Source organism: Henckelia pumila, chromosome 3 (assembly GCF_033568475.1).
Source record: "Henckelia pumila isolate YLH828 chromosome 3, ASM3356847v2, whole genome shotgun sequence".
Lineage (NCBI taxonomy): Eukaryota > Viridiplantae > Streptophyta > Magnoliopsida > Lamiales > Gesneriaceae > Henckelia > Henckelia pumila.
In genome coordinates this window covers 135341877-135365945 of record NC_133122.1, presented here as the reverse complement: position 1 = coordinate 135365945, position 24069 = coordinate 135341877, and the positions used below count along the sequence as shown (strand labels likewise).

Here is a 24069-nt window from a genome sequence, read left to right as displayed (position 1 = left end):
CTTTTGCACAGCCTATCTGTTCCTGAATGGAAATGGGATCACATTTCTATGGATTTTGTCACAAAGCTACCACGATCCGTTCGAGGATGCGATGCTATTTGGGTAGTGATCAACCGATTGACAAAGTCTGCGTGTTTTATTCCGTACAGGATGACGTATCGTTATGATCAGATGGCTGAGTTGTATGTTAGCAATGTTGTGAGATTGCATGGTGTGCCGAAGTCGATCGTTTCAGACAGAGATCCTAGATTCACTTCTCACTTTTGGCACAGTCTTCAGGGGGCACTTGGTACTCGATTGCATCTGAGTACAGCTTATCATCCTCAGACCGATGGATAGTCAGAGCGGACTATCCAGACGTTAGAGGATATGCTGCGAGCGGTGGTGCTAGACTTTGGCACTAGTTGGCAGGATTCTTTGCCTCTTGTCGAGTTTTCTTACAACAACAGCTTCCAAGCGAGTATCGGTATGGCGCCTTTTGAGGCATTGTACGGTAAGAAATGCCGATCTCCGTTGTTTTGGGATGATTTGTCCGAGTCACCAGATTTGGGACCGGATATGCTTAGAGATATGGCAGAGCAGGTTAAGATCATTCAGACCAGAATGAAGTCAGCTCAAGATAGACAGGCGAAGTATGCGAACGTCAGAGGTAGACCTCTGAGTTTTGAGCAGGGAGACCGTGTATTCCTTAAGATTTCTCCGTTCAGAGGCACTGTCAGATTCGGTAAGAGAGGGAAGTTATCTCCGAGATTCATCGGGCCGTACGAGATTCTCGAGAAGATAGGCGATCTTGCCTACAGACTTGCACTTCCTCCGTCTTTATCTGTTATTCACGACGTTTTTCACGTCTCTATGCTGCGAAAGTATCAACCAGATATTTCTCATATCCTTCAGCCTGACGAAGCCGAGTTAGACGAGACTCTGAGCTATTTTGAACGACCGATTCAGATCCTTGATCGGAAAGTAAAGCAACTTAGAACCAAGTCGATTTCATTGGTGAAAGTGCAGTGGAGCCGTCACGGAGTCGAGGAAGCGACTTGGGAGACAGAGTCTGACATGAGACAGTGTTTTCCAGAGTTATTCGGATGACGTGAGTTCTTCTTACTGTCTTTAGTTCTTTATTCTATCTTATGAGTTGTGGTTCTTGTTGATTTCGAGGACGAAATCTCTTCTTAGTGGGGGAGAATTGTAACACCCCATTTTTATCTTAAATGACTTTATTTGAGTTAATCGGAGATTGCAGAGTTCTCGAGCCGGTTTGATTTTGATCAGGGTCCTTTTTGCAAATTTTGGAAATTTCAGGGACTAAAATGCAATTATTGAGTTTTATATATTATCTACACTTGTGTTGACTATTCAAAGCATCCTCCTTCCTCCTCCAACCGAGAGCCTCCATTGTAGACGCCTTCTTGAGCTTTTGAGCTTTGGGATTTCAGTCCGAGTTCGTTCCAGCCGTTGGAAATTGATTCTGAAGGCAGATTAGTGATCACAGCAGTGAGAGCTCTGTTATATCGTAAGTTCTTCTTCGATCCGATACATTCTAGTTTTTGGATGTTGTTAGAATCGTTCTAGATTCGAGTATGTTGTTCTTGACAGAGTTCTGATCGTTTATTATCTGTCGGTTTTGAAATAGAGCGACGTTCGGAATTGTTATGATTTTTGAAAGCCATTTTCAAAAATCATGGTTTTGAGATTTGTTGGGTTTGTCTTGTTGTTGTTGTATTAGCATTGAGTTGAGTTGTTATCGGTATTGAACTGCTGTCTGCGTTGCCGGTTTGTTCAGTTTATAGCCGTTATGCCGTCGGTTTGAGTTTTGGGGATTTTGAACCATTTTGAGTAGTTGGAACTTGGCTTATAAGTTGATCTTGGTTATTGATCATTCATTTGTCTCCGTACAGATTCGTTTGGAGGTATCAAGCCCAGAGTTAGCAGCTGTTTGTTTGCTTCCGAGATTTGAACAAAGAACGGTATAGAGCATTTCCTTGAACCGTTGCCTTGTTGTTGTTAGATTGTATAGTTGTTGATACAGTCTCTTTTGTAGCGTATCCAGAGTTGGAAACTACTGCATTGAAAGGTAAAAGCAGTCATCGTAGCGGGATAGCATACTCGGGGCTGTGGTTCTCGAGTTTTCCCTTTTGAAATCACATACTTGCATTTACACTTGTTCTAGCATGAGGAACTTGTGTCTTGTTTGATTGTATTGGCTTTTGTTAAATGACTTATGTGTTATATTTATGTTATGCATTCATCTTGAGCCAATCTTGTTTTCAGCGGGCAGAACCGCCCTTTTTGTTTAGACGTTTGGGAACTATGATTGAGTGGCCTAGGTTGTAGTATTTCGCCTAGTGCTAGCATACTCATTATGGTTGCTCAAAGTCTAGAGGAGTGGGATACGTGGCATCACCTCGATTGGGAGAGTCGGTGAGTCGTTACGTGATCTCATCCTCGGGATCCCAAAAGCAGAGCAGCACTCCCTTGTTATCAGAGTCGATATCCTGGTTTTAAAGACATGCATATCTTTAGCTTCGACTTGAATATGTTGTTTTGATGGCATGTTGTATATCCATTATTTGATATGTTGCTTTTACTGGGATTATCATTCTCACCGGTTTTCCGGCTGTTGCTTTGTTTTGTAAGTGTACTTGGCAACAGGTGGGGCAGGACCAAGTTAGAAGAGGCATGGTTAGCTTCAAGAGGGAGAGCTAGTAGTGAGACTCGGTTTAGAAGTCGTGTCAGCATGTTCATCTAGTTTAGATAGTAGCATGTTAGAATTCGAACTTCTTATGTTTGTATTCGTATTGTAATAGCCTTGTCGAGACATGATCGTTTAGCATGTTAGAATTCGAACTTCTTATGTTTGTATTCGTATTGTAATAGCCTTGTCGAGACATGATCGTTGCATGTTCTAGCCTTTTGGACATTTGATCAACTCTAGAACTTCATGTATTAATTGGAGAATTCATGATTGTAATGCATGATTATTAGTTGATGGTTTTGGACTTGAGTTTTAGCATAAATTCTGCTGTCCTGTTTCTGCTGTAGGAGGGCGCTCGAGCTGCATTTTTTAGCAGCCCGAGCGCACCCCACTCTGAGATCAATAGCGCCTCTGTCCAGGGCGCGCTCGAGCGGCGGTTTTCGGCCGCCCGAGCGCGGCCCTCTTTAAAAAAAAAAAAAAAATTTCCTTTGCTTTGCTTTTAGTGCTTAGATCTTGGTTGCTTAATTATTGTTTACTCCTTAATTAGATGTTTAGAACCGAGGTCTCACACATGCCATCTGAAATGCGTCACTGCTTACGTACTTGATGTGACATGGCACCATCGGAAGCAACGATGGTGAACGGACGCAACGTTCTTCAGATAGAACGGATGCAACGATGGAGGAACGGACGCAACGTTCGTTGTCTATAAATATGGGTGCCGAGGCTCACATTTGAGCACACCTTTCATCTCTTCTCTCTCGATTCCTTAGCCTTCTAGCTCAGATCTAGGGAGTTCTAGGCGTCCCATTGGGAATCCGGAAGTGGCATAGCGATCCAGGCGTCGTAGCGGAGATGTGGCCTAGTTTTGAGGCAATCGACAGCAAAGGGCTAACAACGGACGAAGGTATATCTTTTGCTTTCTAAAAATATTTAGGAGTATGCAATAGCCTAGTTAAGGCTTTTAGAGCACTTTAATGATATTAGTATCATTTGGCAGTGTAGTGCGGATTATAGGCGTAGACCTAGAGCTGGTAGAGCGCACCTAGTATTTGAGGTACGAAAGTACTGTTCGAGATATCCTGACTGAGTATGCATGTATTATGTGACTGCATGATTTATATGCCATGATTTTATGCTGCATACATTTACATCTTGGGCTATCTCTATTGAGATTTCTGTTAGTAGGGTTTACCCTATCCTGTTAGTGGATGGACTTTCATTGATTTGGGTCCCGCGTATCCACTTGTATTTTCGGTATGAGAGCCACCTCCTGAAGCGACGGCATAGCGTGCTACATACCAGGGCCCGGTCTATCTTTGTTATCTGATCTTTGACCTCGAGTCTGTAGGGAGTTCACTTGCATGCATGTATACTCATACTCTCGTGCTGAGCGTTTTATGCTCACGTCTTGTACTCTGTGTTTCTGGATACCCTATTCCTTGGGGCAGGTTTGCGATTGGACGAGGCGGGTGGATCCAAGAGGGGCTAGGTAGTAGTTAGCCAGCTGGAGCTTCGTCTAGGTTTTTATACTGTTGTTATTGGGTTGATACAGCTTTCGATTTGGTTGTATAAACTATTCAGATATTTACAGATTTCTTTTCTTGGGATTGTATAATTGTTTATAGTTTCCGCAACTTAATTCTGATTACTGTTTTGATTAATTTAATTGCATGCCTAAGTTGTTTAGTAGGTGATCTCGGTAAGGGTCACTACATTTATGGTATCAGAGCATGCATAGTATTCTTGGGAATTTAGATTCTGCATAAGATAATCGCGAGGTACATTTGTAGATGGCGAACTACGATGATCAAAGTAGCTATGGTAGTGGAGGTGGACGCTGGGGAGACGATGACTATGAGCGTCGTCGGGATCGTCACCATCGTCGACGTGATGAGGATCGTTTCAGTGTGCGCTGCTTCTTGCAGATGGGTCCTAAGCCCTTGGTTGGAGGCGAGTCTCTAGAGGATGCGGAGAACTGGTTAGACCGCATGGAGATGACTTTCCAAACTTTCAACTGCACTGAGGAGCAGAATATGGAGACACTGGGTTACCTTCTGGATGGGCGAGCCCGTAGGTGGTGGAGGTTTACTTCTGCACCCTTTGTTATGGCGAGAGGAGTGGCCACCTGGGCCGAGTTCCGCACAGCTTTTCAGAAGCTGTATTTTCCTCCTGCACTCCGACAGTCGAAGGCGGGAGAGCTACTGAGTGTGCGACAGGGAGCCATGTCTATTGATGAGTATCAGTAGAAGTTCTTTGATCTGTTGTCTTATTGCCCTGAGATTGCCGACAGCTCTGAGATGAAGTATAATCTGTTCCTTCAGGGCCTTAACCCTGAGATCCATGACCATGTGGTGGTTGGCGATGACATGACCTATGAGGGTTTGGTGAGCCGTTGTCACCAAGCGGAGGATAGCATTCGGCGAAATAGGTCTTTCTATCAGTCTAGGCCTGCGAGTTCTTTGGGTCCCCGCGCTCAAACTTTCAAGAAGTCCGGATCTAATTATTCTTCCTCTGGTTCTGCTGGTGTTGTCCGTTTTGGGAAGAAGAACAAGTGTGATCATTGTGGGAAGAACCATCCGACCAACCGATGCCGCAAAGCTTCTGGAGCTTGTTTTCGATGTGGAGAGGTTGGTCATCTCCGGAGGGATTTTCCACAGTCTGGGGGAGGCGGTTTTGGTTCAAGATCTGGTTCTCAGGATACCGTTCAGCAGAGGTCGCATGGACAGCCTGCTGGGAGTTCTCATTTGAGATCGCGGAATTCTGGCCAAGTTTTCGCCTTGAGGCATGATCAGGCTGTGGAGGAGAATGAGAAGGTCATCGCAGGTACATTTCTACTTTATGGTATACCTGCTATCGTACTTATTGACACTGGTGCATCTCATTCCTTCATTTCTGCACGTTTTGTTAAGAGGCATAAGTTACCATGCATTGCACTAGACGTAGTAGTTTCTGTTTCTACTCCGACGGGTCAATCTGCTTTGGCTAAGCGTCTAGTGATGGGTTGCCCTTTAGAGTTTGAAGGGAATATTCTGTTAGCGAATCTCATGGTTCTTGCGATGGAGGACTTTGATTGTATTCTGGGGATAGACATGCTGACTACCTATCAAGCTTCAGTAGTCTGCTATCAGATATTAGTACGCTTTTATCCGGATGGGAGTGATAGCTGGTTTTTCTATGGTGAGGGAGCGTGACCCCCGATGCCTTTAGTATCAGCTTTGAGAGCCTGTCGAGCTCTAGAGTCTGGCGGGGAAGGCTACCTTATCTATGCAGTTGATTTGTCCGCTGAGAGCGTTGGGATAGAGAGCATTCCTGTTGTGGATGAATTCCCAGACGTATTTCCAGATAAGATTTTGGGTTTTCCTCCTGTTAGGGAAGTTGAGTTTGGCATAGAGTTGATGTCTGGTACTTTTCCTATTTCTTGAGCACCGTATCATCTAGCTCCGTCAGAGATGCGCGAGTTGAAGAATCAGTTACAGGATCTGTTGGACAAGGGGTACATTCGTCCTAGTGTATCTCCTTGGGAAGCTCCTGTTCTTTTTGTGAAGAAGAAGGATGGGTCTATGCGGTTGTGCATTGACTATCGGCAACTGAACCGAGTTACTGTGAAGAACAAGTATCCTTTGCCTCGTATTGATGATTTGTTTGATCAGCTGCAGGACACTTCGGTTTACTCCAATATTGACTTGAGATCTGGGTATCATCAGTTGAGAGTCCGAGATCAGGATATAGCCAAGACTGCATTTCGTACTCACTATGGGCATTACGAGTTTCTAGTGATGCCATTTGAATTGACTAATGCGTCGGCTATATTTATGGATCTGATGAACCGTGTCTTCAGGGAGTATTTAGACAAGTTTGTCGTGGTTTTCATTGATGACATCTTGGTGTATTCGTGTAATATGAAAGAGCATGTTTCTTACTTGCGAGTGGTACTGTAGACTCTTCGGGATGAGCAGTTGTACGCCAAACTGAGCAAGTGTGAGTTCTGGATGGATCGAGTGGTTTTTCTTGGCAATATCATATCCAGGGATGAGATTTCTGTTGATCCGAGCAAGATTGAAGTTGTGCTTAATTGGTCGCGTCCAACGACGGTCACTGAAATCCGTAGTTTTCTGGGTCTAGCAGGATATTATCGTCGTTTCATTCTAAACTTCTCTCAGCTAGCTCGATCATTGACGCAGCTTACCCGCAAGGGTGTGGATTTTGAGTGGTCCTCCGAGTGCGAAGAGAACTTTTGTGAGCTTCGACGGCGGTTGACTTTTGCGCCGGTGTTGGCATTACCGTCAAGATCTGGAGGGTATGTAGTGTACACGAATGCCTCTCTTCAGGGGTTAGGTTGTGTCCTGACTCAGAATGGGCATGTGATAGCATACGCTTCTAGACAGTTGAAGTTGCACGAGGACAACTATCCAGTTCACGATTTGGAGTTGGCAGCTATTGTGTTCGCTTTGAATATCTGACGTCATTATCTGTATGGTGAGAAATTTGAGATCTTCACCGACCACAAGAGTCTCAAGTATTTTTTCACTCAGGCGGAGTTGAACATGAGGCAGAGACGTTGGATGGACTTGCTTAAGGACTATGATTGCGAGATTAAGTATCATCCGGGAGCTGCTAATCTCACTGCTGATGCCTTGTGTCGCAAGGTGCGACTATCCGCACTTCAGACTTGTTCTATGTCTAGTGCGATCGGTGATTGTTGTTCTTCAGGGTTCACCTTCAAGCACAAAAAAGGTATGCAGAGTATCCAGATGTTTGCGATATTATCCGAGCCAGCTTTGTATTCGCGAATTTGAGATGCTCAGATGTCAGATTCAAAGACCCAGCGTTTGGCTCGTCTAGCCAACGAGGGTAGTGCGTCTGGATTTCACTATCAATCAGATGGTTTTCTATGTTTGTCTGGTAGACTTGTGATTCCGCAGGATGAAGAGTTGCGAAAGGAGATCTTGTCTCAGGCACATCGCACCAAGTTGAGTATTCATCCGGGGAGCAACAAGATGTAAAAGGATCTACGTACTCGGTTTTGGTGGAAGGGGATGAAACGCAGCGTGTATCAGTATGTTTCGAGATGTTTGGTGTGTCAGCAGGTCAAGGAAGAGCACCAACAACCTGGAGGTTTGCTCCACAGTCTGCCTATTTCGGAGTGGAAATGGGAGTTTATCACGATGGATTTTGTGACCCATTTGCCGATGTCCTCGAGGAATTGTGATGCTATCTGGGTTGTGGTGGACCGACTCACCAAGTCAGCGCATTTCATTGCCTATAGCTCAGAGTACACCATGGATCTTATGGCCCGTTTGTATGTTCAGGAGATCGTTCGACTTCATGGAGTGCCTGTGAGCATTGTCAGCGATCGAGACCCCAGGTTCGCTTCTAGGTTCTGGGGGAGTGTTCAGCGTGCGATGGGCACTACTCTTAGCTTGAGTACTGCCTATCATCCGGAGACAGATGGTCAGTCAGAACGCACTATTCATACTTTGGAGGATATGCTTCGAGCTTGCACTATGGACTTTGGTACAGCCTGGCAGGATCATTTGTCATTGATTGAGTTCGCGTACAACAACAGCTATCATACTAGCATTGGGATGGCACCTTTTGAGGCGTTGTACGGGCGACATTGTCGTAATCCACTCTTCTGGGAAAAAGTGGGGGAGAGACAGGTTGAGGGACCGGAGTTTATCCAGAAGGCAGTAGATGTTGTTGATCAGATCAAGAAACGGATTAAGATTGCATAGGATCGTCAGGCAAGTTATGCTAACACCAAGCATAGGCCTCTGCGGTTTGATGTTGGGGAGAAAGTGTTTCTGAGAGTGTCACCTTTCCACAGGATTCTCAGATTTGGCCAAAGGGCAAGTTTTCTCCCAGATTTATCGGTTCGTTTGAGATCTTGGAGAGCATTGGCGATTTGGCTTAATGTCTGGCTTTGCCACCGTATCTGTTCAGTATTCACAACGTGTTCCACGTATCTCTGTTGCGATGGTATGTGGCAGATCCGTCTCATATTCTACAGCGGTCTGAGGTTCAGGTGGATAAGTATTTGACCTATGTTGAGAAACCTATTCGTATCCTGAATCATAAGGATAAGGTCTTACGGAATAAAGTCATTCCTCTGGTTTTAGTTCAGTGGCAGCGCCGAGGCACTGAAGAAACCACTTGGGAGCTCAAAAGAAGGATGCGCACAGAACATCCTGAGTTATTTTGATTTCATCTTCGAATTGTATTCAGTTGTAAACTCTCTAAATTTTGCAATTTGAATAAGAGAATGTTTCTGCATCTTGTTTATCATTCAGTACTTAAGATCTGATTTCGAGGATGAAATATCTTAAGTGGGGGAGAATGTAGTAGCCCAAACCCAGTTTTAGTGATTAACTATTATTTAATCCAATAAACATGATTAAGGAGACTTCTAATGGATTAACGGAGCCCGGGATTAGACCTAGAATGATCAGAAATAGTCCGGAGGGTCAGGCAGAACGGAAGCAACGTTCTAGGAATGGATGCAACGTTCATGACATCTGAAATGCGTCACTGCTTACGTACTTGATGTGACATTGGCACCATCGGAAGCAACGATGGTAAACGGACGCAACGTTCTTCAGACAGAATGGACGCAACGATGGAGGAACGGATGCAACGTTCGTTGTCTATAAATAGGGGTGCCGAGACTCACATTTGAGCACATCTTTCATCTCTTCTCTATCGATTCCTTAGCCTTCTAGCTCAGATCTAGGGAGTTCTAGGCATCCCGTTGGGAATCCGGAAGTGGCATAGCGATCCAGGCGTCGTAGTGGAGCTGTGGCCTAGTTTTGAGGCAATCGACAGCAAAAGGCTAACAACGGACGAAGGTATAGCTTTTGCTTCCTAAAAATATTTAGGAGTATGCAATAGCCTGGATAAGGCTTTTAGAGCACTTTAATGATATTAGTATCATTTGGCAGTGTAGTGCGGATTATAGGCGTATACCTAGAGCTGGTAGAGCGCGCCTAGTATTTGAGGTACAAAAGTACTGTTCGAGATATCCTGACTGAGTATGCATGTATTATGTGACTGCATGATTTATATGACATGATTTTATGCTGCATACATTTACATCTTGAGCTATCTCTATTGAGATGTCTGTTAGTAGGGTTTATCATATCCTATTAGTGGATGGACTTCCATCGATTTGGGTCCCGCATATCCACTGGTATTTTTGGTATGAGAGCCACCTCCTGAAGCGACGGCACATCGTGCTACATACCAGGGTCTGGTCTGTCTTTGTTATCTAATCTTTGACCTCGAGTCTGTAGGGAGTTCACTTGCATGCATGTATACTCATACTCTCATACTGAGCATTTTATGCTATCGTCTCGTACTCTGTGTTTCTGGAACCCTATTTCTTGGGGCAGGTTTGCGATTGGACAAGGCGAGTGGATCCAAGAGGGGCTAGGCAGTAGTCAGCCAGCTGGAGCTTCGTCTAGGTTTTTATACTGTTGTTATTGGGTTGACACAGCTTTCGATTTGGTTGTATAAACTATTCAGATATTTACAGATTCCTTTTCTTGGGATTGTATAATTGTTTATGGTTTCCATAGTTTAATTCTGATTACTTTTTTGATTAAGTTAATTGCATGTCTAAGTTCTGTTTAGTAGGTGATCTCGGTAAGGGTCACTACACATATTGTCTATTAACAGATGATGGTGAGCCAACGTGTTTCCATGAGGCTACTCAAATCTCAGATGTATCCTTGTGGATGACAGCGATGCAAGAAGAATTGGAAGCATTGGACAGGAACAAAACTTGGGATCTTTTTACACTACCACAAGGGAGAAAAGCTATTGGTATCAAATGGGTCTATAAGATCAAACGTGATGGCAATAACCAAGTAGAGCGGTATCGTGCGAGATTGGTTGTCAAAGGGTACGCTCAAAAAGAAGGCATTGACTTTAATGAGATATTTTCTCATGTGGTTCGAATTTCAATAGTCAGAGTAGTATTGGCAATATGTGCAGTGTTTGACCTACATCTAGAACAACTAGATGTGGAAACGACATTTCTTCATGGAGATCTTGAAGAAGAAATCTATATGCTCCAGTCAGAAGGTTTTGCAAAAAAAGGCAAAGAGAACTTGGTTTGCAGGTTGAACAAATCTTTGTACGGTCTCAAACAGGCGCCGAGGTGTTGGTACAAGAGATTTGATTCCTATATCATGAGCCTTGGGTATAAAAAACTCAATGCAGACCCTTAAAAGTATTTCAAGAGGCCTGGTGATGATGATTATATCATTTTGTTGTTGTACGTGGACGACATATTGGGACCAGCAAACAAGATTCTAGGGATTCAAGTTCATCGAGACAGAAGTAATATGAAGATTTGGCTTTCCGAGAAAAATTATTTGAAGAAAGTCTTGCAGCGCTTCAACATGCAAGATAGTAAGCCAGTTTCAACCCCTCTTCCTATTAACTTCAAGTTATCCTCTGAGGTGTGTCCTAGCAGTGAAGCAGAGAGGATGGAGATGTCTCGAGTACCATATGCATCAGCGGTGGAAAGTTTAATGTTTGCTATGATATGTACTAGACCATACATTGCACAAGCAGTGGGAGTAGTCAGTCGATATATGGAGAATCCTGAACAAGAGCATTGGAGCACGGTTAAGAGGATCCTTAGATACATTAAGGGTACCTCAGATGCTGCATTATGTTTTGGAGGATCAGATTTTACACATAGGGGCTATGTGGATTCTGACTATGCGGGTGATCCAGATAAAAGAAAATCTATTACTGGTTATGTGTTTACAGTTGCAGGAGGTGCAGTCAGCTTGGTTTCAAAACTGCAAATAGTTGTGGCATTATCTACAACGGAGGCAGAATACGTGGCAACTACTCAAGCTTGCAAGGAGGCAATATGGATTAAAAGATTATTGGAGGAGCTTGGGCACAAACAAGAAAAGATTCATTTGTTTTGTGACAGTCAGAGTGCCTTGCACATTGCAAGAAATCCAACATTTCATTCTAGGACTAAACATATTGAAGTTCAGTTTCACTTTGTTCGAGAAGTATTAGAGGAAGGAAGTTTGGATATGCAAAAAATCCATACGAAGGATAACATTGCTTATATTCTGACCAATCCAGTGAGCACGGAGAAGTTTGAATGGTGTAGATCCTCAAATGGCCTAGCAAAAACGTAAGTAGCGGAAAAGGCAAGATTGAAATGATGTGTGGAGATGTGTTTGATTCTCAATCAAATCTTCAAGTGGGAGAAATGTCGGCAAAGTGGTTAGGGGACATGCAATGCATGTCCAAAGGCAAAGAAAATTTGAATTTGTTTTGCTGAGTTCATACCGAGTTATCAGCTCTATAAATAGAGCTCTTTCCTAATCATTTCAAGTATCCCAGAGCTCAAGCAATTCTTCAATTCTTGAGTGTTTTTCTTTTCTTCAGTATATTTCTATATATATTTGTGAGATAGGTTTTCTCCTGTATAAGAGAGTAAGTATTTCTTTGGAAACACAGAGAGATGTTGTAATTCTCCAAATATTATAGTGAAATCTTTTGGTCTTGCCCGTGGTTTTTACCCTAATATTTTTTGGGTGTTTTCTACGTAAATCTTGGTGTCTATTTTATTCTTTAATTTTCATAGTTTTCTATCTCGTGATGCCGCACCTGAGACCAATATTTGTGATTACAGGTGAAGCAGGGGATTACCATGGAATAATTACTTTATTTGTGTTCTTATCTTGTGCAGTGGCTGCCATGTGATGCTTCATATTTGGTTAGGAAATTGGAGTTTCAGGTTTCTACTGATAAAAATAGCTTTCATCTTTAAGCACTTGTGTTTCCATATGGCTATTTGAGTGTAACGATTATTGGATTGATCCCTTTTGCTGTTTCTTGTGAAGAAGATGGGATCCAACATTTTGTGCTTTATACAGTTCTTGAACTTGGGTTTTTCATGCAATAAGAAGTGTCAAGATAAATCTTGATTCAATTTAAGTAGTTGTAGAGCTTGGGATGTTGTTGGTTTCGGTGTTTCGAGCTCTGGTTTTCATTAGCTCGTGTTTTGTGAATTGTGTATATATTGATATTAATATCGATGGGTATTTTCAAGGGAACATTTTCATCTCGATGTTTCAGATTTTAATAAATTAAATGTTAGTTTTTATTTCATGTTTGAAATAGTACTCTGGCATCAAGGATTTGTTATTTGCTTTGAAGCAAAGTTGTCATTTAGTCTAAAGCCTTGAAGCAAATTTTCCATGAGTGTTCTATGTTAAGTTAAAAACATGATTTAGATTATAAGTTGGAGCTAATGTATAAGTGTGTCTGCTAATATTTCAGGCGAACTGTCAGTGTACTTAGATCCAACTGACTTAGAGGTAATTCACTTGTTCACGCATATATATTTACATACGTAGCATTATCTGGGCGAAAATCCTCAATATATGTTTGGTGATGCATTTTCTAATTATGAATAAACTTTTTTGTCGTTTTTCAGATAGGATTTTATTCAAGGGCAGTAGCAACTGCAAATTTATTGAAGGCTTCAACCACGGTGATTATTGTTGGAAATTAGATTTACCTTCTATCTATATTAATGACACGAACAATAGATGGATATACCTGCTAATATCGGTTTCGACGTCAAATGGGAAACTATACATTTGCAAGTCGGAGGCTGGAGACGAAATATGGTTCAAAGATGTTAGGAAATATCCTGAGATTAGACACTGTTTGGTTTGAGTGATAGGATAAGTAATACATAAATAAGTAATATAATGTTAATTAAAAATAAATAAGAAATAATAGTTAATACATTATTTAATTTGATGGATATATTATAATTTATTTCATTTAATTAATGTAAAATTAATAATTAATAGATAAATAAATAATATGACAAGAATAACGCGAAATTAAATGAGATAAGTTATGTAATTTTAACCTTTAAATTAGAATTTGTATGTTGTAAATTTTATATATTTATATATTTTAAAATTTATATATTTGATGCACGTGTAAATTATGGCTTCTTGCTTTTAATATTTCAAATGAAAATTTGTATTTTTTTTTCAATTTTATTAATTTAATGCACTTAATTATATCTTCTTTCCTTCATTATTTTATATAATATTTTTCGTTCTAAATTGTATATTTAATTTTTATTAAATGAGAAAAATAAATTAAAAATAAAATCAATCACAAAAAAGAAAAAAAAAACATTTCAATCAAAAAAAAATAAGAAAATGAGAAAAAAAATTAAAATTAAAAAGTTTTTATAGAATAATTGGCAAATCAAGTTTTAAATTATTTCTATCTTTAAAATAGTTTTTCTAAAATAGTTGTCCAAACACATTTTTAATTATTAAAACATTTTATAAAATAGTTTACTAAACACATTTTTAACTATTTAAATATTTTTGTAAAATAATTTTAAAAAACACTTTTATAAAAACATTTTTAAAGTACAAATCCAAATGGAGCCTACATAACTTAACTCACTGCATTTCGACTACTGGAATTCCGGCAGCTTAGTTAGAGATCAGAAGCGTGAAGCCTTAGAATTGGCCCTTTTAATTAAATGGTAGGAAACTATAATGAACAATAAATTAAAGACAATATGCGTTCCACTTCCAATCAGTAATTCACGGTGTAGTAAACAATATTCAACTTTTTTTTTACAAATTATAGTGGTACCGTAAGTATTAATGTTTGTATTTCATTGAATTTAATGAAGTTATTAAAAGTCCATTTATATTTTTAATAACCTTAAACTTGTGTAGAAATTTTAAAAGTCAAGGTTGAATACCACTTGAATTCTAAAACTCTAAAAAATCTATTTTCAAAACCATTAGATTTCTATAGAGTATTTAAAAATTAAGATTGAATATCCTTATACTTCTAAAATCCACAAGGTAATTAAATGTCATTAATTTTCCTCCATTGAATACACCTCCAATACTGCTAACATTGATGCCCTATAGAATTATTAATATAATATTTTAGCAAATGGATGGTCAGCATTTAGAATTCTCAAAGGATCGCGACGTTAAGTAGCAGGAGTGTCAGGGTACACAGAGTAAGGGATACCTTATCCAGTATAAGTCGCGATGATAAACTGATGCAGTAGCGAGGAATTTCAATCGATCGATCAGTTTATAAGTTTGGTACTTCCGTTCCATGGTACTAGCTAGTTTGGTATCCCGTGATATCGGTTTAGTGCTTCAACTTTATATCATCAGTTTAGCACTTGTCTTTAGGTGATCAGTTTAGCTTTTTTCTTCGAAGGAATTAGTTTGGCTTTTCTCTTGTAAAGTCAGGCTTTTCTTAATAAAGATGCTATTTTCCTTTAAGACTCGGTTTAACGCTTTACTTAGATATAGTTTGGTTCTTTGATAAAATATCAGTTTAGTATGTGGATATGTTTATATATCAAAAGATATATATATATATATATATATATATATATATTACTATTTATTTTGTATTTAGTTAAAAATAAGTACTCTATACTAACAAATTTTTAATTAATTTGGTGATGCCCAAAATGAATTTACATTAATTTTTTTTTTCATTTTTCCCTTTTTTAAGTTAAAAAAAATTATACATATCGAGAATTTCATCTTCTTATCAAAATTTGAAACATATTTTTCTATTTTCCCTCAATGTTATTTATTTTTGTAATATACAATACTATATGTCTACGTTTACATTGAATGATGGATTGAGCAAGGATAGATTAAAGTATGATTATTAATATAATTTGATAGGATATAGAGTTATTATGGATAAATAATAATATTTTTAGTTGGATGAATTAATTTTGGGATTGAATTATACTTAAGAACAAATTACGATTTCACCCTTAAGCTATCATAATAATCATATGTTCTGCAAAGAAGGGAAGAAGATGAAAGATAAAAAGGAAGGGCATAATTGATTTTTTTCATTCTCTCACTCCATAATATTTATAATCCCATTAAAAATTTAGGACTAAAAATCATCTCACAATCCTATCATTAACGAGCCTAAAGTTTATATAATTTCTCAATTTTGCAAGTAAACATAGGATTAGTTGGTATTATCTATGTTATCCTTCATTTATCAAGGCAAGTAAACGCAGCCTATGTATCTATATTTTTCTAATGATAATAGGAGGAGTGATAGAGTATCTAAAATCTAAAAATATAGATAAAAATAAGTTTTGATTTCTTAATTAATATCTTCAATACTATGTCTATCTATAATTTCAAAATTCATTAATTTTATATTTATTTATATTTTCAAAAATATGAAAAAAAAATTAGATAGATATTTGTGCATTAATAATTTTGTTTTCTTTGATATTTTTATGAGTATGTAAGGTACATTAATTGATGAGAATGAGTTACTCGAGTTTGGATTATACATCTTGCAATGAGAAAATACGAGGTAAGGTTATTGTTGATAAAATTTTTAGTGTTATTAATTTTTTGTTGTTTGTTGTAGGTAACAAGCAAGATTTAAGGACAAATCTTTTGAAGAAGGAAAGTCTGATATGAATTTAGAAGATATTTGAAGATTCATATTATTCCCAAAATTGTTTCGTAATTTGCCATCGAGGTTCGAAGATTTGAAATCCATGGCAATCAAAATCGAATGCTAGGAGATCAATTTGATAGATATTTAAATATCATTGAAGTGCAAGAAAACCTTGAGAAAGCAGGATTTTCAAAGTGCGAGAACTCGCGCCGCAGCGGGACAAATATGCCACTCCAGCGGGAATCGAAAAAATTGAAATTATGGGCAAAAATTTTGGCGCTCTAGTGGGAAAAGGCGTGCTCCAGCGGGAGACGTATTTTTCACACAGTGTGGCATGTACTGTCTGTGCGGATTTTATTACTATTTTAATATTTTTCCTATTTTAAGTTTTTTAAGTCTACTAGAAAACTTTCTAGTCCTTATTTTTGGCATTATCTTTTATTATTTTGAGTTGTAATATAAATACAACATATACATTCATTATTGAATACAATAAAAATACAATTCACTTATTGATTTTATCAATTGAAATTCTCTTTAGAATTTTGTTCAAAGATTTGCTTTGTTTTTCAAATCAAACTTATCAAAGTTTCATAAACTTTGTGGCGTTGACGATTGTTCTTCATCGTGGATTGTCATAAACAAGTTTTCGGAAAGTTCATTTGAATTCAATTGTTTATTTCGCGTTTATTTGTTACTAGTTTCATTGTAAACTAGATGTGAATATTCAAACTTACTTGTGTCAAAAAGATTGGGACAACAATTAACTCTTTTTGTTATTGAATTGAAGACGTGATATTATTTATAATTGTGTTTGCTTTTAATGCCATTAAAGAATCTTATCAAGTGAGGCATTTCAATGATCAGTTTATTAGTTTGGTACTTCCATTCAATGGTATTGGTTTGGTATCTCGTGATATCAGTTTAGTGATTCAACTTTATATCATCACTTTAGCACTTGTGTTTAGGTGATCAGTTTAGCTCTTTTCTTCGAAGGAATTAGTTTGGCTTTAACTTTTCTCTTGTAAAGTCGCGCTTTTTCTTTTTAGCGCTTTTCTTAATAAAGTCGCTCTTTTCGTTTGAGACTCGGTTAATTTTGGCGCTTTACTTAGAAATAATTTGGTTCCTTGATAAAATATTAATTTAGCTCGTGAATATGTAAAGATCAAAACTTAATTCTCAACAATCAATGTTCTTTACTCGATAATTTTTATTAGATTCATTTATCAAATGGCCATTATGCCTTTTTATTCACTAGAAATTGATTGGAATCCATTCATTATTTTGTTGTTAAAAAAACGATAATTTATAATTCAGTCTCCAAACCTAAATTTAAATCGATTATCAGTCCCTGTCAGAAAAATCTTTTTTTAAACTTCTTGGACCCACATGTTTTGTTTCGGATGAAATTTGGTACAAAACATGAAAAATATGGTACAAATACATGATATTTGAGTATCATTTATTTCAAATTTGGTACTGATTTATGATTTTTGAGTACTCAAATATGTAAGCAAATATTGATATAATGACACATTTGTTTTCTTTAGATGACAATCGATACAAAATATTATAAATACGGTACTAATATATGAGATTTTGAGTATCAAATGTGTTAGACCTGATACAAATATGTGATTTTCGAGTACTATGAAAATATTGATATTAATAACACAATTTATCTTATTTGGATGGAAATCGGTACAAAACATTAAAAATATGGTACTTATATATGATATTTGAGTACCCAATGTGTTAGATTTGGTACAAATATATGATTTTTGAGTACTCAAACATATGTTTCAAGTTCACGTTAATAAAGATGTTTAGATTTTATACTCAAAATCTTATTTTTTTTTACTCGATCTTGAACAATTAATGCTCAAATATCATGTCCTTTTACCATATTTTCAATGTTTTGTACTCAATTTTATCCGAAAAAATAATGTGGGCCCAAGGAGTGGAAACAACTTTTTCTGACAAGGGACTGATTCTTAATTTGCCTTTGGGTTTAGGAACTGAGCACCAATTCACCCTTAAAAAAATATATAATAGTTGAGTGGTTCTCTTATGACACAGTCTCAACTGAAACGGGTCAGCCCATTTAAAAACAAATACCCACCAGATTCAATCGGGTCTTAGTAAAACACAACGCAAAAGTCGCATTTCTCCCCTCTGCTAAACGTTTCGCTGCAACGGAAGGTAAATCTTCTTCCCTAGTTCAAATCTAGGCATATGAATTTTTCTTCGATTGGAAATTTTCATCAATTTCAAGATTAAATTATGTGTTTAGGGCATAAAATTTCAGAAGTCATGGGTTTAGTTTGATAACGATTTCAATTTCTTTTTGTTCATTTAGGGCACGACATCGGCACTCTCATTCTCTCATCTCTGTCGTTCAAAGCTCAAGGTAATTGAACAACTCATCTATTTCTGAAATTCTTTGTCGATTTCTAATTTTCACCTAATTTTTCATACAAATTTTGGTTTTTCTTGAATTGTATCTCTGTTTTCTCAGGAAATTCTATGGTCCAATGGTGGATGCGATAAACTTGTTTGTGGGCATGTTTAAAAGTTATTATAGAAATGGAGAAAAGGTGGTGATTAATAACCATTTGATCTTGTAAGAGTTCTTGTTTTTCTTGATTTATATATGTTTGATGAAACTTCTGCTCCTCTTTTCGGGCTTGTTTTTTCTGTTGTTTTTTACCAGATTCTGTGTTTGAAATTGGCGGGGTTATGTCACTTAATGATTGCATGTAAATTGTAATTACTAGTTGTCCGATATTTTGATTTTTTTTTGTCTGTACTTGTGTTAGTAAATTTACCTTGGAAAATTGCATGCATTTGGCTGCCACCTCCAGCTCTGATGCAAAGAATTGGGTCTTCCATTTTTTACACAAGTGGTTTGTTTAACCAAAAAAAGGCACTTCTCATCTCTGTAAAGAGGATAACTCACATTGTCCCAAACCCACCTACCTTCAAACACATTGCATCCATATTCAATTGTTTCTTCCTCATAAACTTCAATGGGAACTCTGGCTGTTTTATAATCTCTCCACTCAAGATCGTTCCTTAAACCACCCAAGATGACTCGGGCTACCCCTAACATGAGGACCGACACCAACGCTAGCCGGAAAATATGGTGGAGCAGCCAGTATTGCCTTCTTATCATGGTCAGAGTTCCAGCGGAGGAGGGCAGTATATTGGTAATGATGGTTTTTTTGGGATTTTAATGTTTCTCGAGTATTAAATTCTTGTTGTCTTGACTTTTAAGCGTGCATATTGTACATAGTTGAGAGAGGCAGCTTGAAACTACTGGTTGGTAAGTGTAGAGTGTTTGGTGCATGTAAGTTTGATTCCTTTCCCTTAGCAGATTGATCTGTTGTTTACATTTTTTAGTCTTTTGCTTGTTAAAAATATCAAATTCGATATTTAATGGCATAATGATTTGGAGGATTTCTTTTCTTATTTTCTAATTGATTTAGTGTTTCCTTAATTCAACTTCATTCATTGTCAATCAAGGAAGTTATAGCCAACGAACAAATTTAGATCCATATTACTTGATTTGAAGTCTGTTTTAATTTTGTGTTTAGTATAAAAATTTATAAATATTAAATTATATCCAATCAAAACAGTTATAATGGAATTTTGTTGAATACCTACATACCATGTGTATTATATAATGATTAAAAAAAGAAAATACTTATATGTTGATAACTTTTTCTAGATGAAATTGGAATGTTTTATGGGATTGAGCATTACAATGATAGACTTTTTTTGTGGTGCTGGTGCAAAAGCAGATGAAGAAGACATTTTCTAATTATTTTTTGGAATGTTTTATGGGATTGAGCATTACAATGATTGGCTTTTTTGTGGATCCCATTTTTCATTTGGTGTTTGTTTACATAAATTGATTGGTATGTTATCAGTTCAGCAGCAGCATCATTATCTTCAAAGGATTTTTGTGTTGCTTTTATGCATTTGTAACTCGGCAAGTCCTTGGATTGGATGTAATGATGGCTTTTTAATTTTTTCGCGAGCAGAGCAGCGAATCGTTCGTGTGGAGAAATTTGGATTCGAGATTCTTGCTGCAAAACTCCAGTGCTTCCTCTAGAATATCCTCCTTGTGTGTCCTAAGATGTGCTGCCTCATACAAGCTTAACAATCCTTGTGCATCCTTGATCCTCCGACAACCTTGAATTTCTCGAATACATCTGCAGCATGTTTCGGTTATCAGTTTATGTTACATGAAGCAAAAAATAAACTACATCTGACAAGATAAGTTGGAACCAAAAAATTAGTAATCAATCACATTTATAGCACAAGAATTTATTTTTTTTTTTTGAGATCATAGCACAAGAAAAACATTGATCCACTTCTGGATTAGAAAGGTAGATCGTCACTCTACTCCTTAAGCTGTTTTTGATCTAGAATAGACGCATTTGTTCTTGGTAATTGACATAATCCTTATAACATAACAAGTAATAAAGATACGAGGAAGTTGTATGTTATCTTCTTCTTGTTTTCCATACGCATTTGCGATGCTAGGAAGACATTCCTATGCACAAGTATCTAAATAGATGCAAACAAAAACCGGTATCTCAGTGGAAAACATCGATTCTTAGATTATAGTTAACCATCGCAGAAGCAAAATAGTTTTAATTACTTACCTGCTGCTGATGAACAAAGTCAATTAAGTTGAAGCTATCTCTGTGTAAACTACTTGTCATTCTGGTTTATCATGTCAACAATAGCAAACACCAATACCGGGTATGATATTATTGATATTAATCGTTATGAGTCAAATTGAGAAGTACCTTTCTCGTAGTTTCCTTGAGATCCTCCGACCCCGGAAAGAAAGGGGAAAATGGGGGATATAGATCTGGTCTTATTTTTAATTCAATAGATAGACCTCTGATCGAAAAGACTATATTGCCTCTGCTTTAAGTGTTTTCTCTCTCCTCCTTCTCTTCTTTCACGTCTTTTTATGTGTTTTCTCTCTCCTCCTTCTCTTCTTTCATGTCTCTGCGTTGTTTTTTTTTCTGTCTTCTTTTCTGACTCTCCTTCCTCATTTTCCCTCTTCTTCTTCTTTTTTTTTTATTCACCAAGTGGTCGACCGCCTTGGGAAAGCGGTCGACCAAGGCTTGGGCTCGGTCGACCGCCTTCCCTGCCCAAGCGGTCGATCGCCTTGGGAAAGCGGTCGACCAAAGCCTGGGTTGACCCAAGCCTGGGTCGACCATGCCGGGCTGCCCAGCTTGGTCGACCCAGGCTTGGGTCAACCCAAACCATTGTATATATATTTTATTGTGTAGTATTATTAACAAAAATATTGGTGGTCTAGTGGTTAGAGTCCAGGAGGAGAGAGGAGAGTTAGGTTCGAATCCTGGAGAGGAGAGAGGAGGGAAAATGAGTGTTGGACAAATTTTTTTTTTTCAAAAAAAAAAAAGACCAAAATCTCTTAATTGAGAACCTTTGACTGAATTAAAAAGTCAAGAGTCCCTTTTATTGAATTGAAAAGAAGACCAGACCTATATATTTAAATGGCCCAGAAAGAAAGCCATCTTATCCAACATAGGAGTCACCTCACAAGCCAAATCTATGGCGCTGTGAAGCCACTGCTTCTCCCCAGCGTCCCCTCTTTGATCTGTGCTTGAATAGCCGACACCTTAATTTGGCTCCAATTCTTGATTTATGTGCATCATATCCCAATGGCTAACAATAACATCAACAATAACATCAAACCTAAGACCAACTTATCAAAGAGCACCTAAAAAAATGCGGAAAGAAGTTCTTTCACCGGCATTTTCTTGATATTTTACCCTAAATCTACATGATACTACCAACCCAAAAACATAAGGTCATCTCCAACCCATATCCTCTATATTTCATCCTCTATCCTCTAAATAGAGATTCGTGATCTCTATTTTCAAAAAATTTCTCCAACCCATATCCTCTAAATATTACCAAATACTTCATTTTCTATTTTATTTTTTTAAAACATATATATTTATATAATAAAAAAATTACATAATATGTTTTTTAATTATATTAATTGGATATGGTTAAAATTAAAATCGTGTAATATATTAATAATTATGTATTATAATGTTAAACATATTAAAAAATTGAATTTACACGACTCGTTATTTTTTAAAAAAAATACGCATTTATTTGGTAATTAAATTGCAAACACATGAAAATAGTTGCATTGCACACAACACAAACATTAATCATACAGGCAAAATAAAAATTAACATAAACATAAACAACACATAAAAGTTTAAAGAACAATACATCAATTGACAATTAGGAATACTAAAATTCTGAATTACTATATTCCTCCCACAAATGGTCGATAAGAGCATCCCGAAGTGCATAGTGAGCCGACTTATCTTTTATTTGACGATGTCGTGCAAGAAACTCTTGAAATCGAACATGCTCATCATATGCCATTTCAACATATGGGGTGGGTGCTTCGCGATAATTTGTGACTGATACATGCTCATCCCTTTCATCTTCAATAATCATATTATGCATTATTATGCATGTGGTCATGATATCATGCAAGACTCGTTTGCTCCATAATCGGGCTGGTCCAGTAATTATTGCCCACTTTGATTGAAGTACACCAAATGCGCGTTCAACGTCTTTTCGACAACTTTCATGTCGTGCTGCAAAATATTGTCTCTTCGGACCTTGTGGATTGTGAATTTTTTGCACTAGAGTAGCCCACTTTGGATATATACCGTCGGCTAGATAATATCCCACTGTGTATTCTTTTCCTTGTATAACATAGTTAGCGGGAGGAGCCACCCCGTTGGCCAAATTAGCAAATAAATGAGATTTTGACAACACATTAATATCGTTGTTTGAACCTGGCAAACCAAAATATGAATACCATATCAACAACTCGTAATCTGCTACGGCCTCCAAAATGATAGTTGGTTTTCCGCTACGACCTGTATATTGTCCAGCCCAACCGGTAGGACAATTTTTCCATTTCCAATGCATACAATCGAGGCTTCCCAGCATCCTCGGAAATCCACGTTGTTTTCCAATAAGGAGAATCCTTTCAATGTCCTCGGTATTGGGAGACCGAAGATACCAGTCACCAAACACCTCCACCATAGCCCGACAAAATCTTTTCAAACTTTCAATTGCAGTAGACTCACCGATTTTAATATACTCATCCGTTGAATCTGCCGATGTACCATAAGCTAAGATTCGCAATGCAGCAGTTATCTTTTGGTGTGGTGACAACCCGGGTCTCCCTAATCCATCTACTTTCTGAAAAAAGTAATTGTCATGCTTTTCAACGGATTCCATAATTCACAAGAATAGGCGGCGAGACATTCGAAAACGTCGTTTGAACATTGACTCATTGTACATCGGAGACTCTGAAAAATAGTCAGCAAATAAGCGTTGATCAGCGGCCAATCTATCTCAATTAATCACAATATGGCCAGAAATTGATCCTCCATGTTGCAAATTATCACTTTCTTGGAAGTACTCGGCGGCAACGTAGCACTAATTAGTTGACTTAAAACCATTTGTTGTTGGTCAATGAGATGAAACTCATTCTTTATCATGACACTAGGTTGCTCTTCACCATCAGATGTTGGAGAGGGTGCATTGAAAGAAAAATTTGAAGGACCTCCCTCATGAAAATTCATTTTCAATAGGATGTGTAAATGAAGACCAAGTCCTGTGTCTTAAATACTCATATTCACAAGGATGAATAAATGTCACGGAATATCTAAAATTGTATGTTTACAATAAAAAAACACAAAAATGGTGTGTCTAGTTGGCCACTACTCACGGGTAGTGGCAAGTGATGTGACTAGTCATTTATGTATATAACATATATTTAT

The 24069-nt window shown here is 37.8% G+C and overlaps 1 protein-coding gene across 1 annotated transcript; it reads right to left on the bottom strand.

Moving 5' to 3' along the window:
* Positions 1-22513: 22513 nt before the first annotated feature.
* On the bottom strand, positions 22514-23524 carry LOC140889555 (protein ANTAGONIST OF LIKE HETEROCHROMATIN PROTEIN 1-like). The gene has a single exon (XM_073297268.1). It carries the CDS (start codon positions 23522-23524, stop codon positions 22514-22516), a length of 1011 nt encoding a protein of 336 aa, XP_073153369.1.
* Between the last annotated feature and the right edge of the window lie 545 nt (positions 23525-24069).

Coding starts and splice junctions, on each gene's coding strand:
- LOC140889555 (XM_073297268.1), bottom strand. CDS start 23,524: ATGGAATCCGTTGAAAAGCATGACAATTACTTTTTTCAGAAAGTAGAT.